At 38.1% G+C, this 17,885-nt stretch overlaps 1 protein-coding gene across 4 annotated transcripts; it reads right to left on the bottom strand.

The window, feature by feature from the left end:
• Positions 1 to 223: 223 nt before the first annotated feature.
• On the bottom strand, positions 224 to 17,307 carry smad2 (SMAD family member 2). 4 transcript variants are annotated; one of them, XM_026174215.2, is made up of 11 exons: positions 17,181 to 17,307; positions 13,472 to 13,936; positions 7,692 to 7,781; positions 6,380 to 6,573; positions 5,953 to 6,087; positions 5,700 to 5,774; positions 5,466 to 5,519; positions 5,144 to 5,356; positions 4,595 to 4,732; positions 3,050 to 3,194; positions 224 to 1,805 (listed from the first exon to the last, which is right to left on the bottom strand). In XM_026174215.2, exons 2-11 carry the CDS (start codon positions 13,720 to 13,722, stop codon positions 1,682 to 1,684), a joined length of 1,419 nt encoding a protein of 472 aa, XP_026030000.1. In that variant the 5' UTR covers positions 13,723 to 13,936; positions 17,181 to 17,307; the 3' UTR covers positions 224 to 1,681. The 4 variants fall into 4 exon arrangements, with proteins under 4 accessions (XP_026030000.1, XP_026029998.1, XP_026030001.1 ...); XM_026174213.2 differs by having other exon boundaries at positions 17,139 to 17,299; XM_026174216.2 differs by having other exon boundaries at positions 5,712 to 5,774; positions 17,139 to 17,299.
• Between the last annotated feature and the right edge of the window lie 578 nt (positions 17,308 to 17,885).

Below are 17,885 nucleotides of genomic sequence, written 5' to 3'. Positions count from 1 at the left end.
TAATTTTCAAACTGAAGGTATGTTCTAAGAAAAATAAATTCTAATAAAAAGGAAGAAAGCTTTAAAGATTTTAAATATATTTATATGTAAAAAATACTCAGAAAATACAAAATGTAGCTAAAGGAAACAAGTAAAGAAAATAACTGTAGAGTAACTAGCTTGTGGAGTACTTAAAGCTTGAATACTTAAACGCTTTCAAACGCCAATGTCGGTACCAGCTGGCTTTCAGATAGGAAATTTTATTTATTTATTCATTTTTCAAATCAAATGAACACCAATTCATGCAATGTAAGGGCCCAAATCTTTACAGTAAATAGTCTAAAATAATAATCTTCTTCTGTGATTATCTTGAATCGAGTAGGCTTTTCAACACTTCTATATTTTCAATTTAAAAGCATACCTTGCTATATTTTACATGAAAGGCAACCATTTTTAATTTAGGATAGTGCAAGTGCAGAATAGAGGATGCTTGTTAATTACAGTCCAACACTGCAGGACTTTACTTACTGATAAAATGTCAATAATGATACACTATTGCAGAGATTTATGCCTCTTCCACAAATGTGAAACATAGGGAATAGGTGTTTATCTTTTCCTCTTGTTAGACGTAAGCAATAGTGAAGCCTTGTGTTTAATCTTAAGCCTGTGCATCTCAAAGTCTATACAGAGCTCCTCTTCACAAACAAGCCGATGTAACTGTGGAATAAAATAAGGAGAATGTAAGAGAGGGTGCATGGGAGGAACAAATTTTGGCCTAGTGTGACATATTGTAGACACTTGCTTCAAGTAATCCTCAACTTTAATTCCAATCATCTACACTAGGTGGTTAGTGATGACTACTACTATTTAATGGAAACTCCTCACCAACCAGTCCACACTTCGTATAAAGAGGAGACACTTTATCATTATGAAAACAAAGGAAAAGGAAAGCGCATATGGTTTGTGTGCATGAGAAAATGCGAAGATGGGGTTCATGAGTAATTAAACCCCTTTAAGAGCAGAAGACTTTGCATTCCAACATAGTGAGGTCAGTGATAACAACAGCACATGACTGACTGGGAGAAGAGAGGAGCATCCCAAATCAAATGGAAGTTTGGTCGCCAGAAAATGAAGATGTGAAGTTGGCTTTGGTCGATTGTGAGCCTGGAGTGGCAGTAGTACTGTTAGTCAGCGTCGTGTAAACAGAAATACTGACATGGGATCAAAGTTGTGCTGTGGTAAATAGGTAGTGAAGATGCGATCTGAACGAGTAGTTGGACAGACTGTCCAGCAAGTAGAAGGTCACATGCTCGATGCCCGAAGCAGCTGTTGCTGTGTCAGTGAGGAGGATAATAAAGCTCTGTCCTGCTTTGGGTTTTCAGATCAGAAATGTAGGCTCGCCCAATAGGACATCACTCTCTTGTCATTTTGATATTGCAAGGTGATCTCACTTGATGAGAACTAGAATGTGTCAGTTGTTCCAACAGAGTCAGGGTCTATTGTGGCATCACTTAATAAACCACTATTGTCAATTAGTGATGTCAAGCTCTTGTCCTCCAGGTCCAATGTGTGTGGGGGTTTTTTCTTCTTGTTTTTGTTTTGTTGTTTGTACATCACTTAAGACTGCATGGTGCTCTCCTTTAGGATACACTGTTCAAACACTGAAATGTCTGACTTTGTATCTGCAAAAGCAGGACACTGTTTAGGACATACTAGAGCAGCGCACTGAGGGTGAACCCATTTGGGTCAACACCTTATCCAACCACTGGAGGGGGCCATTGAGATGCAGTTCAATCCAACAAGGGGTGCTGGTGACTGTCTGACGCCTGCAAGGATAAAAATATAGCACATGGGTATGGGACAAAAGTAGCATTTCATGTGATTTGTTATTGATAATAAGCAGCATTTATAGATGGATTTCATATCAATATTCATTTTTTATTTTTTAAAGCACAAAAAAAAAAAAACCCAGTATGTTAAACATTATTATGAGATTTCTTACGTGTGATTAAAAATACTAAAATGTACATCTGAGTTTGCAGTTTGTCCAAGACTGTTACATTGTGTGTTACTCTTGGCAGGATGCCTTTACTGCACTCACAGTCTGTTTGGGACATGCCAACCAACTACTACTCTGTTTAAATACAAAACTGTTTGGGGTGTAAAAAGCACCCGTTTTACCTTCCACTGAACACTGGGGAGCAGTAAGGCAAAAAGTCAGTCCTCATCCTTTGTTAATGATGTTCCATGCATTTAGCTCCTAAAAACTTAACATTTTACGTGCACACACAAACTATGACCACTTAAAATCTTGCACGAGCTGCTTCTCTACGACCTGCATGTAAGATATACTGCTGACACCGCAATAGAGAGTGAGAGTGTACCTAGATTTGAATTTCAAGTCCTTCATCACTTTCTCAAGTTAGGTTGCTGATTCACTATTTCTCCTTAAGACTAATTTACTTAGGTTCAGTCCATTAACTTGAAGGTATACAAGCTATGAGTCAGTGTTAAGGGAAACTACAGTCTTTTTCATGCACAGTCCAATAGCTTCAGAAAAGTCCCCCTAGAACATCTTGAGAACTAATACAACTTCTATTGCTGACTATTCAACCATCACATCATGGCAAGCAAAATGTGCAGAGGTGAAGGGAACCACAAGCTTTGTCACAACTATTTGTGACACTTACCGTATGTGGCCTCTACCCACAAGCTCATTTTTAGTGCATAAAGAACTTAGATGGACACTGATGTGTACACAAAATTACAACCAAAAGTTGTTTTTAAAAAGGGAAGGTAGGCCTAAGCCTTTCAGTTCATAGAACCAGAAAAATATTGTTAGCAATCAGAGTCATGCCAACATTTGCAACATTAACAGTTTACAGAGAAAAATAAATGAATTAAACGGCTCAGAAATTGCAAACACTATATTCCTGAGCAGTCCACAGAGAGAGAGAGACAACACTACTGAGTTTTACTGAGCAACTCTCTGGTCTGATGGGGACCAGAAAGCCCTCCATTCATTATGGATGGCAGTGTAAGAGAACATGTGCTTCAGAGACAAATTCACCTGTACTCAGCTCCCCAGCCCTTGACAAAGCTCATTCTGATGGTGCACATCCTGGTTAGTTGGTATACAGCCTCAAACCCTTGATTTACTGACTGGGCCAGCAGTGCGGCAAACTCCTGGTTGTTAAAAATCTTCAGATTACAGCCTATCAAAACAGAAAAAAAAAATACATTAGAAAAAGGAAACGAACAAAATGATGTGTGGGACTAATAATCCCCACCAGGAAAGATTTAATTTAGTTAATGCAAATACTCCGAGGACATTTCATTTTTCACATTTGTGCACATGTAACATTTTACAAAAATAAAGCCAAATTAACAACAAATTAAATAAATGTGCATTTCCAAAACCAGTAAGCTGAATATTAGAATTAGCAAGATCACAGTTGTGCTATATTTGTAGGTACCAAGCTGAACCATTGTGAGGAGTGGGTGTGTTGCATGTTAGGAATTATTCTACACAAGCCTTACAAATCTGACCCCTGAATGTTCAAAAGATCTTTGTGGTGCATTTCAGTACCACTGTGTGCTTCAGTAATGATAGCGTTCACACTGCTCTTTTGGCCAGGGATGAAATGTTCAAAGTTACATGGGTACAGATGAGTCAGAGTGTGGGTGAGTGTCTGAAAAGACTGTCACACTGTATTCCCTTTCTTCAAGCTCAATTTCATCAATATCAGAGGGGGGGGGGGTCTACATATCAGAGCTATTTTAATTTAAAAAAAAAAACAAAAAACAAAAAGCACAGCCATCACGCACCATCATTTTCTTAATCTTTGTTTGGTGATACTTCCATTGGAGGAGGACCAACACTAAGGTTTTTTGTTTTTTTCCCCAAGAAGGGCACGAGCAGGTTGTATCCCCTGAGAAGGCAGAGATCCTTCAATGTGTACAGCAAAACACTAGGGATTTTCTATCAGTCGGACGCCAACAGACTAAACAAACCAATCTGGAAGGCCACCTCTGTGATACAAGCTGGACACGTTAGAAGCCCTCTGAACCACTTACTGTACAGGCAGCAGTGCACTTTTTACTAAGAGTGATTCAGCTCCAGACTGACTGACACAGGAAATTGTGGTTCATGCCATAACTGTGTTCAAATTAACACATATGCCTAGCAGAGAATCATCTCTCAAAAGTTTATCTCAGGCCTGCAGTGTCACAGCACTTAACACTTACTGATTTACTTCACTGTACTGCACTTTCTGCTACTGAGAAACTTTAATAGCATCTGATATCTGCTATGCTGTTTCTACTACACTAGGTAAGTCACTTTTTTATAAACTTAGATTTTTTTTTTACTGTATTGTATGCTACTACCTAATATTGTCAGCCAAACATTTACTTATTTAACATTTTTTAATACTCATTTTGATCCCAGATTAGTTTTTACCTTTCTGAGACATTTGCAAAATTCACATCTTTAGGATAAATAAAGTACATCTTCTATACTGTATCTTGTAAGCAAACCAGGCAGGACCTTTTTAAACTGTTGTATAAGAATCATTCAGCTTTATTCAAAAAATAAAACAAAACATGTACAAACCTGGTGGTATCTTGCAGACTGTGGCGGGGTGCCAGCCATATCGTTGATTGCAGTTAGGACTCTGGACAAAAATGGCACTGTCGCTGAGGCACTCGGCAAACACCTCCCCTCCGATATAATACAATCTCACGCCACGACCTGCAGAATGTATCACAGAAAAATTAATGTGAAGCTAACGAAAAAAAGACAGGAAAAAAAATCACAAAGGCTTACTCTGGAGCAAAGCTTGAACTTGAGTGAAATATCAGTGGACATAGTGCTATGGAAAGTCTTAAATCAGTCACACCTATTCAGCAACATGTCTTTATCAGATAGATTTTTAAAGCCATCACTGAAAGAACTGCTGTATTTCTCACAGCACCTTTACAATTGAAATCTCTGTAAAGACACATTTACAGCTCAAGGACGTCAGTGTAATGAATCTGAGATTCATAGTGCAGGTATTGTTAAAGTGCCGCAACACTGTAAAAATCCTTAAAAAGAGCTTTTCCCACACAGAGTAGCTGCTACACCATGTTATTTTTGAGTGTGTGGCAGTGTATGCTGTACCTATATGTCTCCTTGTCATTTCAACAGTAGCATTTCTGTTAACATTGCTGAGAAGCCCTAAACAGAAGCGTTCAGAGTTGGAGGGATCGGTGAAGCCATCAACGGTCAGGGATGGCTGTGAGGCATGGAACGTCTCTCCAACCCGCTGGTTTAGCTCGTAGTAAGCTATAGAGCACCAGAATGCTGGTTCGCTATAGGTGACTGGCTGAAGGTCTGAAAGAAAGAAATCAAGGTGGTAATGTTTAAAGTTTTCATTGAATCATTTATTGATCATTTCCAAGGAAACTAAAGATAAATAAATAAACCAATAAATCGCTCTTACCCAGGCCGTGACTGACAGGAGACAGGGTGCTCGGTGACATTTCTGCTGGTGAGCCTGATGACAAAAACATACAACACATTACATCTTGTTGTACTCTGTTTTGCATTTTAAACACTGCCTGTGTAAAACACACTGCTGTAATGACGTGCATGTGTGAGGAAAAAAAAAATCCAGAAGTTTACATGCGAGTATAATCTTAAGGATATTTCCAAGTGCTAAACTCAACTAATCTACCTGATTCCATACTTTGATTCATCTGCTGGTCGCTGGTTTCACCATCTTCACTCATATAGCCAGGTGGAGGAGTGTCTGTAAAAAAGGAACATTAAATAAGATGTGTATTCTTAACAGCAACCATTGCTTAAAACCCAAACAAAGCCAAGGGGTTTTTATACTAAACCAAAGCTCAAGAGTTAGCACAGAAAGATCAGTTGTTACTTTAAACAAATGAGTGAAACTACTGAAATATGAAGGAAAACATACATACCTGGTATATAGTTATTAGGAGGATCTATGCCTGCAGGGAAGTTGGTGTTTTCAGGAATGGAGTTTGTAAAGTCGTCTAGAGGCGGAAGCTCTGTCAGAATCTCTGTGTGACGTGGGACCAACACCGGTGGCAGCACTGAAGAGAAAAGGAGTGTTATTGACAAGTACAGATGGAAATTGTTATACCAATTAATATGATATAATTATATGCATTTTTCCACTAAATATAATCTTGTAAAAAGACGAATGAACACTAATATAAACACATTTAGACTGATTTTAACAGCACAAAACGGAAAGAGACTAGGAGATCTAAAACAATGATTTTGCTATGACTACCATGCTCATAGGGTTGTTCAAGGACATCTTGAACACCAGAACCAAAAGTACTTGAAGTAAGAGGACACACAATTCTCAAGGACCCTTACCAGGTGTCTCCACTCTCTGGTAATGGTAGGGATTGACACACACTTCATCCTTCTTAAGGTTAAATGCATACTGGCAGGTGTCAATGGCCCTCAGCTCATGGTGGCTGTGAAGGTCAGGCCATCTCCACAGGCGGCAGTAGATGACGTGAGGCAGGCCCTTACGATGAGACACCTGAAGACGGCCATCCAGTGACCTAAGCGAGAGAAGATGAAAAGCAGCTCATAATGCGCCAAGATCTTCACAAAAAACTCTCAGAAACTCTGAAAGGTGATTGTGTCATTTCTGGTTTGAAAGTGCTTACTAATATATATATATTTTTAAAAGTTACTGGATATGTTGCATGGCTAAACCTTATTTTAAAAGCCTACCTGCTAGTTGATTATTTAAAAAGCTATAAAGAAAGCTTTTCAGTGGAAATGACCAGCTACATTATTTCCTTATCGTCTAAATAATAAGGGTGGGGGAAAAAAATCGATACTGTGTAGTATGGTGATATTTTGTTTGCTAATTATGTATCGATACAGGGACAGCAGAAATCGATATTCTGTTACAAAAAGGTTTTTGTGCTCTGACTTCAGAGCATGTTGATCCTTTTTCTGAGCAAGAATCATTCCTTCACTGTCCAAATGTGTTTAACTTGTTTTTTGGCAGCAATAAACATGACAGTTTACTTATTTTAATTTAAGACATGTTTTATTTTAATTAAGTTTAAAACTTTTTTATTTAATGTAAAATTATATTTTGTTTTAATTTACTTTCAAATTCTTCAGTTGCTGAAGGGGCTGCATAGTTTTCATAAATTGCATAGTTCAGAATAGCTATAATTGTACCAGATGGTTGCATTCGGTTAAGTTGGACTAGACTGTAAAACAAACCGTTCAGTTTGTCAACAATAAAACTGACTGAAATGAGAGAAAGACTGAGTGTGAGACTTTGATATCAGATAAAATGAATATTGATAAAGTTTACCTTTATGTACAGAATCTGAATATCGCAAAATATTTTAAAAAATTGCAATAATATCGTATCGTGCGTTAAGTATTGTGATAATATCGTATCGTGCGTTAAGTATTGTGATAATATCGTATCGCGGGATGTATGGTGATTCCCACCTCTACTAAATAACCAAAAATGCAAAGTTGTAGCACAAGTTGTGATTACATCTGGTTTAAAAAACAAAAACAACAGAAATGACCCCATCTTAAAAAAACAATAGGCATTACTTTTTTCTGCACAACTTTTGCAATAATGAAGACATATGTAGTAAATCTGTTGGATCACTGTATTTTTCATGCATGTGAGTATATTCACCTGCTGTGGTCAGGATATCCGTACATGCCTGCTGAGTCCCACTGCTCTATCATGTGGCCTGAGCCTAGACCCCAAAGGTCTGAGCAATTGCTACAGACACAGAAACACACAGGCACGCACACCAAAGACATGCATACACATACACACGCACACAAGTGGAAAAAGAAAAAAAAATACAAAATGAAAGCAAACAGATGGTAAACATGAGGCGTTTCATTCCAAATTAGTACGATGAAATCACAGATATGTACAGTTGGTAACTCAATGGCATGAAGGAAGGAAAAAGCTCCACCTTCAGTTTCCCAGTAAGAGACCAACAAGATGACAGATGACTGCAAGACAAATCCAAATCAGACAATAGTGATGTGGTGCAATCAGGTGACACAGAATGGCTCCGTAAGATAATACAATTCCAGGCATGCATCCAATTGTCATTTACTTGACTTAGGTGGCTAATAAGCCGCTAAAATGCACAACTGCAAAGAACACACAAACAAATAAAAATAAAATAAAACCACACATTTGGGCATGTTTTTTTCAAAAACATGAGAAGTGTGATGTGAAGAAATATATTAATCTAAACATGAATGATATGTGAATGAGGACATTTAAAAAAAAAAAAAAAAAAAAAAAAGAAAATCACTAAACACTTCGTGTGTCAAGACGTGAGAAAAGAAAAAAAAAAAAAAGGATACAACACTAATGTGTATCTGCATATAAGGAGTTTGTGTGAGAGATCCTGTTGTCTGATTAGAGCAAAATGATTGTCATGCCTGTCTGTGCAAGGTTCTCTATCTCGAAGCTTATCACCCTACTTGCATAGTTTTACAACTACAAGAATCACAGATAGCACTTTGCCTTCTTCCTTTCCTACTTAAAAAGGTCAAAAGTACAAGGTCTCTTGAGTCCATCGTCAAAAAGCCCCCTGTCTGGGAACCCTTGATCTTCATCTATTCACCTATTGATCACTGGAGATAATTTGACACAAAACTAGAACTGTATTTTAAAAGAGTCTTCTTGCAAGTTTAACCAAAGTATGCACAAAACATTAGGCTGTTGTCATTTAAAATTTCCATTACCACCAACTATCTCCAGAAATAGCAGAGCTGCTACAGTGTTTCCTACCTCCAGTCAGAAAGAAACCTACAAACACCTTGCAATACTCGAGATACCTTTTTCCACATCCTTCACTCCACCCACAAAAAGACCAAAAGAAAAAAAAAAAAATCTTAGACTTTATCGTCACTTTCTTGAGCTTAAAGGAAATTAGAGGCGATGTGACGTACTATGCAGCTAAAAGAATCCAAGCTGTGTAGTTACAACCCTTAAAACATACTGTCTAAACAAATGTCTTTCGGTAACTATCATGATTTTATCAGTTCTATATCAGAAACTACAATCTAACCTACATTCCTCAATGAGAAGAAAACAGCAGACATTTAGCATCATGCAAGTCTTGTCTTTTTCATTTACAGGACCATTCTCATCTGTGCTAAAATCTCTGACAACTTCCTCAACAGTTAGACCACTTTCAGATGCACTGTTTAGAATACAGTACATAACCACATACAATACTGTGCAAAAATGTTATGCTGGCCCTCATTTCTTTGCATCTTGCTTCTATGACGGCTTGGGCTGCATTTCAGCCCTAGGTGTTGGGGATCTTGTAAGAACTGATTGTATCATGATTACAGAAAAGTATCATTAGATTTTGATCCACCACACAATACCATCTGGAAAGCATCTGATGGGCTGCAACTTTCAGTCTGGCAATGATCCCAAACACACTCGAATGGAAAACTGTCAGTTTCAGTTATTGATTGGTCTCCCCTGAGCCTGGACCTCAATATTATTGAAGTGGTAAGGGATCATCTAGACAGAGAACAAAACAAAAGACATCTGGCATCCAAAGAACTTTGAATGTCCTTCAAGAGAACAATTCCTGAAGACTACTTAAAGAAAGCTTGCCTAAGTTAGATTAAGTCTACTACAATTGTACAAACCCTGTTTTTGCCTTTTATACTGTATTTACATTTAGGTTTTTACATGTTTGAATACATCACTGCACATATTTCTACAGTTTCTTAGCAAAATATAAAGAAATGATGGGTACCTTAAAACTTTTGCAAAGTACTGATTTTATATCTATCTATCTATCTATCTATCTATCTATATATATGCGCGCTCATCCATTCAGAGTACATCTACACAAATGCATTAAAGACTGCAATGTAATTATGTCTGTCTGACCTCAGCCAGAAATCTGACCAGAGTGCACTGCTGAGAAACTATCTGCCCACCAAGGACGTCGTCTAATATTCCTTAATACAGAAGGTGAACCTGTGTGTGCTACAAGGCCAAAAAAAGGAAAAAAGAAATACAGTGCAAACTCCATCACATTAGCTGCATTTACATTTCTGGTCACCTCACAAAGCCCTCAATTGTTTCACAAACTAAGTTACAAAAAAATGGAAGGAAAGCAGGAAACCACCAGTCTGCCAAACCAGACACATGCTAGTTTCAACTCCATTATATTCTCGGTAAATCTGACCAGCATTCTCTGTGACTATATGGGTTTCTACCCCAATACTAGGGCTGCCACGATTAGTCGACTAGTCACGATTATGTCGACTATTAAAATCGTCGACGACTAATTTAATAGTCGACGCATCGTTTGAAGCTTTGTAAGATCACAAAGGACGCAGGAATGAGTAGTAGGATTTAAGAGTGTAATAACGGACTGAAACAGAAGATGGCAGCACTGCATGTAAAAGGTTGCCAGTTGCCGTTAAACCCCGAAGAAGAAGAAGCTGTGTCCCAGAATTCATAGCGCAGCTGTCAACAATGGCGGCAGCTAGTTAGTTTTAATGTTACTCTTATTATTCTTTCTGGGTCACAAAATAAACGTTTAACATATTTTCAGGCGAGAATGTAGCTGTGTAAACCTCAAATATCTGCTCAGTTTATCAGGACACCACATATTTTCAAAAGCGCTCCGACGTTTTCGGAGACGTCTGTTACCCACTAGCTCGATAGCTAGCCGGGGGCTAGGTCACTAGAGCCGTGAGAACACCGGACTCCCGGCAAATCGTTTTCAAACCCACCGCCGTCTTTTGCTAGTCAGGTTAAACATATATATAAGTCACTTAGATAACTTAAAAATGTTATTGTTTGGCTTTCTTTAGTATTTTATTTGTTCCTGAGTAAATCGGTTTGGCTGAGATTAAAGTTATAGTTTTTGCACAGCTAAAACTGTCAAGCAGACAGCTGATTATCAGAAGTGTGAGACGCTGGAGAATATACTCCGGTGTCCTGTTATATTTTAGAAAGCAAGGAGTTTATTAAACTTCACCGAAACAATCTGCAAATTTCATTAAAAATTAATAAACTACCATCTTGTCTTTATTTTTAGTTAGCACAAACACTTCAAGCTGTAAGCTAATGATAGTTATATAAGACCAGATGCCGCTGGTGCAATAAGCTGTACGCTGTACGTCCAATGGATGATGATCTGATTAGTCGACTAATCGCAAAAATAATCGGTGACTAGTCGACTATCAAAATAATCGTTTGTGGCAGCCCTACCCAATACTCCAGCTTCGTCCCACAGTCAAAAGGTGAGCTTGTTTTGTTAATTGGCCATGGATAAGAGGTAGATACAGTGCTTTTAGTGTACAGAATAAGACACTTGCATGGATGTATGGTTAAATGTGGCCTGTAGTCTAAAGCACATATGTAGGACTAGAAAAATGTTATTGAAATGCCAATTGCTTTGAACACCTGATGTAAATTAGATCTGAATTTTCATTTCTTTTTCTTCTCCATATCTGTCAAAAGCTACCAATAGAAAGCAATGGGTTGAGTGATCAAGAATAGCACCCATCAATTCAGTGACAGGCCAGTCTGAGTGTGCTGATTTATGGTCAGCATAAGTACGTAGTGTGGTACTAAAATAATACCAAATTATAATTTGTAATTAACATGAGGCTTAAGACAGAAAGGAGAGAAAGACTACATTGCATAAAACACTTGAGAAGGGAAGCTTCTAATAATCCGATCCTCAGTGAATTAATGAAAGGTGATCACGTGTACTTTGTTGGGTTTCCATGACTTTTTTGTCTCACCTCATCTGGAGACTTCCAACACCTTCTCATGTGACAAACAGAAATCTACTGAAGCCATATGTAAGAGAGGTAGCCAGCGACTATTTGAACTAGGTATTATGGCAAACAGTTTCAGAATGAAAAGAATAAATAGATGCATTTTCTTTTGTTTTTTCTTCACTTGTTTGCAAAAACTGCAATTTGTTAAGAGAATATTCTTCACTGTAACAAACTGCACAACTCATTTTTTAATAGAATTTCATCAACTTTTGTAATCATATAATGTTCATCATATTTCAAACAGTTTGTTAACTGGTGCAGAATGCTTTACATACCAAAGGTATTCTTAAGTTTTTGGACATTGCTTCAACAGCTATTCACATTTGGTTGTCTCTTACTTTATTGCTTGAGAGTTGTAATAACATAATTTCTACAAAACTTACTGGACTTAAAGTGCTTCATGAAGTGAAGTGGCCAATGCAGAGTGCTAATTTAAAAAAAGCAGCTATTTAATTAGTAACGCCTGCTGTTATCTGAAAGTACTTAAAAGTATGCTACCAGTTAAACAACAACATTATGCTCCTACCTTTGAAGCCAGAGATGTTTATTACTTAAATAACATTTAGATCTTTGATTTGAAAATAAACTTTATAGAATTAGGAGACGAGATGGTGCAAACTACTGGCGCAAGACAAAAAAAATTTCTGAATAGATTTTAAAGATAAAGTCTAGAATAGGCACGTTAATCTTTTCACTGTTATTATATTATGCTGCTATTCATACTGTCATTATATTAATGCTGCTATCCTGTATATATTGTACATACTATTGTTTGAGTACTTACGATTGTTTTTTTTGTACTTTTTATATTTTACATTTATATTTATTATTGAAACTTGCACCAAGGGAGTGGCACTCCAATTTCGTTGTACTCTGTACAATGACAATAAAGGCTATTCTATTCTATTCTATTCTATTCTATTCTAATCTTTTCACTGTTTTCGATCAAATTCATCCGAATGATCAGTCATCGGTATAATGTTCTCAAAGGAAACACTGAAATCAGCTCAGGCAGTTCATATTCTTAAGGTGCAGAAGACCACAAGGCTGATGCAATCAAAGATTATCAGAGAAAAATCAATATAGAGCAAACTCTGCAGACGGTGTGAATGCACCCCCGAGTTCTGCATATAGGTTAGTGAGTTCTAATGAAAGCAAGCACAAGATGGTTTTGGTTGGCAATGCATGCAGGACATCTGTTTCCTCCAACCTGGTTTCACTTCTGCTGCCTTGCTAACCTATGGCACAAAGTATTGGGGAAGTGGACCCACTGTTGCATAACGGAGACTTCTTTCTGCAAATGTGTGGGTGCCTGTCACTCTTTTTCTTACTTTCATGTGTGTTGATATACCTCACTGCACTCACTAATTTGCGGTATTGTGGCACACCATTCCATGCTGCCAGCAGATTTGTTTTTGTGTGGAAGTGTGACAGTGCTGAAAAAAGCAACTGCATTGTTCACTGTTGTAGTCTTCATTTTTAACCATTCAGTGGAAATGAAAAAATTTGCTTTATATAAATGTATTAATGCACAAACCTGTTGTGAATGAGCGTCTACAGTTCAGAGACAAAAAAAACAAAACATAGAAATACAGGATCTCTGGGTCCCTATCTTACCTGGGTATGGTGACACACTTTGTGTTGCTGTTCTGTGTACTGATCGCTTTCTCTAGCTCGTCCAATTGTCCCGTCTTCTTAAGCTTCTTTACCAAGCTTTTAACTGCTTTTTCACACCACTTCTCCTCCTGTCCACCTCCATTCTGCTCCCCAACCCCTCCGATTCCTGCTCCTCCGCTCCCCGCTGGAGTCTTCTTCCATCCCAAGAGCCGCTTCACAACAGGTGGGGTGAAGGGAAGGATGGAGGACATGGTAGCTTGTTGAATGTTCTGATGCCCCTCTTAATCTGTCTTGAGTTGGGAAAGAAGGGTTTGGGGGAGTGATATAGTTGACTGGTCTGAACTCACTGTTAATATACCCAGCGTATGTATGTCTTTTACGAGTAATGTTTGATCAGAACTAAGGCATTGGTCTTCAGAAGTCAAACTAAATATAGGGATTGAAGGGGAATAAATCCAAAGAAACCTAGAAAACAGAGAGAAAACACACATTAACATTTGTGCACAAAAATATTAAGTGAGATGAACAATTGAATGTATTTCTTTTAAACTTAAAGTTGTTTTTTTTAATCATTTGTATCACAGCTTTCCACTATCACCTCTCCCACTGCACACAAAGCACAAAAATTTGATGCATCCGTATTAACAACCATCTCTCACCTCTCATATATTGTTTTTTTTTATTAAAGCCATTAACACCTAACTTTTGCAAACACTTTAAACAGAGACATATTTTTAGGACTACAACACTCACAGGTCATTTCACTGGCTATTTAAAGATATATAGAAATGATGAACAGCATTTGATTTGAAAATCTGAGTACTTAACTGACATAGCCTAAAAAAATGCCACCAATACACTATTTACAGAAACATGTTTCAAGTACAGGCAACAGAGCAACACTTATACATATTTATGACAGTCCTATATTACAAAGCAGTATTTGGGGCTTAGTGGAGGGACTTTAGGTTCAACCCAAGTTTTGAAACCCACTGCCTACTTATTAACTTAATATAACTTTCACTTTTGTCATTTTCTGGCAACAACTAATTAGACATACCCTGTGGTTACTAGCAGTTTTTAAGCAATTTTATATGTTGTTGTTTAGCCTTTAAAATAGTTATATAACACTAAAAGAACGCTAAGGCTGGTATAAAGCTTTGACCTTGTATAAAATTTGCAGTTCTACTTACCTGCCAGTTTAAATTCTGTTTATATTTTTGTTCGTTACTTGCTCTCACACAGTCTAAAACCACCAGGGTTGCATCCATCTTACCAAGCTAATGCTCAACCTGTGCTTCTATGACAGAGTTGTGGTGCTGAGAAGTCTACTAACTTACATATACTAAGCTTACTTGCTGGTTTTCTACTGGGCTTTAAATAGAGTTTTTATGTGCTGCTCCAGTCTTCCTAACCACACATTAATATACTTCTTATTTATATCATTTACATGCAATGCCCACCAGACACATACAATGCTGCTTTGGTTGCAGTAAATGTGCTACTTTTAGCTTGACATGTGTCTTTGACCACTTCATATTTTCTATTATTGTAGTTTTCTATTATTGTTTCTATTGTAAAGTAGAATAGGCCACCCCGCTACCAGTAAATGTATGCATGTTTGTGCCATATGTGGCCAACACCACTGTGTGAATGTGCTCATAGCTAGACTTGAAAAGCCTAGCTTGACTTATCGAGTTGATAGGAACCGTTGTGTGACCACTTAGCCTGACTGCCGATGTTAGAGTGAGTGAACCCAAATATCACAATTCATCCTGGTATACTGGATTTGCTTGTTAGTACAGCCCCCTTGCATTTCACTATTTACACCAAATTTTTTGGTCCCTAATGTAGTTATTCAGCATCACATGCATGTTGTTCATACAAATGCAGCTCTAGACAAATCAATACTAAACTTTTGAAGGATCCTAACCCATATAAATCTGTTATTCCAAATGGTGGATGGTGCACTTGATCCTGTTCCCCAGTATATAGTCGGCTTTGGAAACAACTAAAGGGTATATAATTATGCTAAAGTATTGTTTTTACTTAACAGGGAAGAACACCCATCTTAGGTAGCAATCTATAGCATTTCTGTAACCAAAACCTGTTATTACCCTATCATAAGGAAACTGAGGACTGTTTAATCCTGGTCAGTAGCAGGTTCCTAGAGGGAATTTCAGATGAAACCTGCTGGCCCACCTACTCCTGATAAACTCTTAAGCTTCCAGGATGCTTTTCTTTAGACTTTCAATCTGATATTCCCCTTCACTACAACTGAGTGGAGCAATTCTAAACCTCAACCTCACCCTCAATTGGACTAGCAACTAAGCAGAAAACAGCTCATGAAATGTGGAACACACACTAAACACCAAGTTCAGGACACTGATGTGAGCTTTGACTCGCAAGTGTAACCTCCTCCTGTATTAGACCTGTCTTTTTTATTGCAGAGAGCCATTTTCTAGCCTATTGATGGAAGAGCACACATGCTCAGACTGTGCAATTCAAACAGGACCTCCAGAGACAACTGTAATTGAATTACTAAAGGAAATTTGAAAATGCATCTTCTTTGCGGACTCAGTCTTGCCAAGACGTATACTCCATTGCTTTTGGATTAGACAGCTGCACTACAGATCAATGGACTCTAATAAATCCAGACAGAACTACTGGCAGATGCAGATTTCTCAAGTTAGCTGCCAGGTGGAAAGGATAAATATCCTTAGTGTGTTACTCTGAAAGTCCAAGCTCCTTCTAAGAATTATTTTCACTTAATGCTTAACCCTTGGACTCCTACAGTAAGAGCAGCTTCCAGAGAGAGACCTTTCCTTAAAATAATTAACTACAAGCTTAATTCTGTGTTTGTTTGATACTGTCCAAACAGCAAAGCACGCCAAGCAATATTTCTAGCTGCAGTACGCAAAATAACAGCTACTGGATGAAAGCTTAATGGCTTTTTCAATAAACGGATTGAGTTCAATGAAAAGCAATTATTTGGTCCACATGAATGATCACTTAAGCGTTGTGGTTAATATGCTGAAGAGAAGCAATGGTTTTTCGAAATAACAAAATCTCAGGGACAAGCCGCTGGCGAGTGTGAGAGCCTTCAAAGTGAACACAAAGTCTCAATGCAAGTTAAGGAGTCAGGAGAACAAAACGTGCCGATTAGGCCGTTTGTTATTTGCTCCTCGGCCATTCGTTGATTCGTGTCAACTCGAAATCCTGGCATACTATCGGGATCTTACGAAGGGAATAAGCAACAATAATATGTCTGCAACGATCTGTTTGGGTTACTTCTTCTCCGAGATCGCCTGCATAACACACGCGATTCGAAGAATAAGCTAACGCTACTTAATGGCAAGGGGATGTAGACTTCAACGAGCCACAAAAGGCGAGTTGGTCTCATTGCTGGCTGTCATTTGCCCTCAGCCACATATTGGTGAAGATATTAGGGTTTCTTTTGTCTCGGAATGACTGATAGTTCCCCCTCATCCTCTTCACCTCGCCCCCTCTCTCTCTCTCAAAAAAACAAAAACAAAAACAAAAAACAAGAGTGCGAAAAAATCTGCTAGCAACCTTGCTACTTTGTCACAGACAAACAGGTCTGTGGCATGTTTTGTCGCTTACAAATCAATTCTCTTTCATTATTTAAAAAAAAAAACACGCTTACCCAGCACCGAGATAAAGTGAAGCTTAACAGTCACTGGAGTACCTGTGAAAAAAGCCTGCTTGCTCATTTTGAATTCATCCAGAGATACTTTGAAATGTATTTTCCACCTCCTAGCCGCCGGGATGATGGCTCCTCATTCAAAGCTCAACCAAACATGTATTGCTTCACGCAAAACAAACGTAAGAAGACTTCACAATGCCCCGCCCCCCAACTGGTTCTATTGGTCACATCCGGGGATTTAGCCCCAAAGCCCTCGACTGTTTAGCCCGTAACCTGTTGCAAGACGCGTGCTCTATTGGTCTGAGGCAGTGTCCGTCACAGGGTGTTATGCATGGAGGTATGTCGGTGTTACCTTGATTATCTTTATAAAATTGCATAATACACTTGTACACTAACTGTATCTCTGTATCTACACGCACACAAACATACTGACACACAGAATATATATATATATATATATATATATATATATATATGTATATGTGTGTACTTAAGTGAAACCTTAAACCACTAATCATTTATAATTTGCGGTTGGGTGGGTCCAGACAATCTGGCTACATCATGCAAATAGCCTCTACACCTGCAACGCATGTAAATAAAATCAATGTGTTGGCAGGAGACAGTACAACAAATCATGTGGATCCCTTTGTTCTTTTTTCCCCCTCGTTATGCTTAAGCGTCAAAGAGCCAAAGGAGCGCATGCTCGATGCGCATGGGACTCACCTGGGACACGTTGCTCAGCTGCGG

The sequence above is a fragment of the Astatotilapia calliptera genome, chromosome 7 (assembly GCF_964374335.1).
Source record: "Astatotilapia calliptera chromosome 7, fAstCal68.1, whole genome shotgun sequence".
Classification (NCBI taxonomy): Eukaryota; Metazoa; Chordata; class Actinopteri; order Cichliformes; family Cichlidae; genus Astatotilapia; species Astatotilapia calliptera.
The sequence above is the reverse complement of the archived record's forward strand: the minus strand, read 5'-3'. Positions and strand labels throughout refer to the sequence as shown.

Excerpts from the sequence above, each read along its gene's own strand:
- smad2 (XM_026174215.2), bottom strand. The coding sequence starts at position 13,722 with ATGTCCTCCATCCTTCCCTTCACCCCACCTGTTGTGAAGCGGCTCTTG. Across the intron at positions 3,195-4,594 it reads AGTCTGCAAGATACCACCAG|GCTGTAATCTGAAGATTTTT; the intron begins GTTTGTACATGT and ends CTGTTTTGATAG. Across the intron at positions 1,806-3,049 it reads GGCTGGGGAGCTGAGTACAG|GCGTCAGACAGTCACCAGCA; the intron begins GTGAATTTGTCT and ends TTATCCTTGCAG.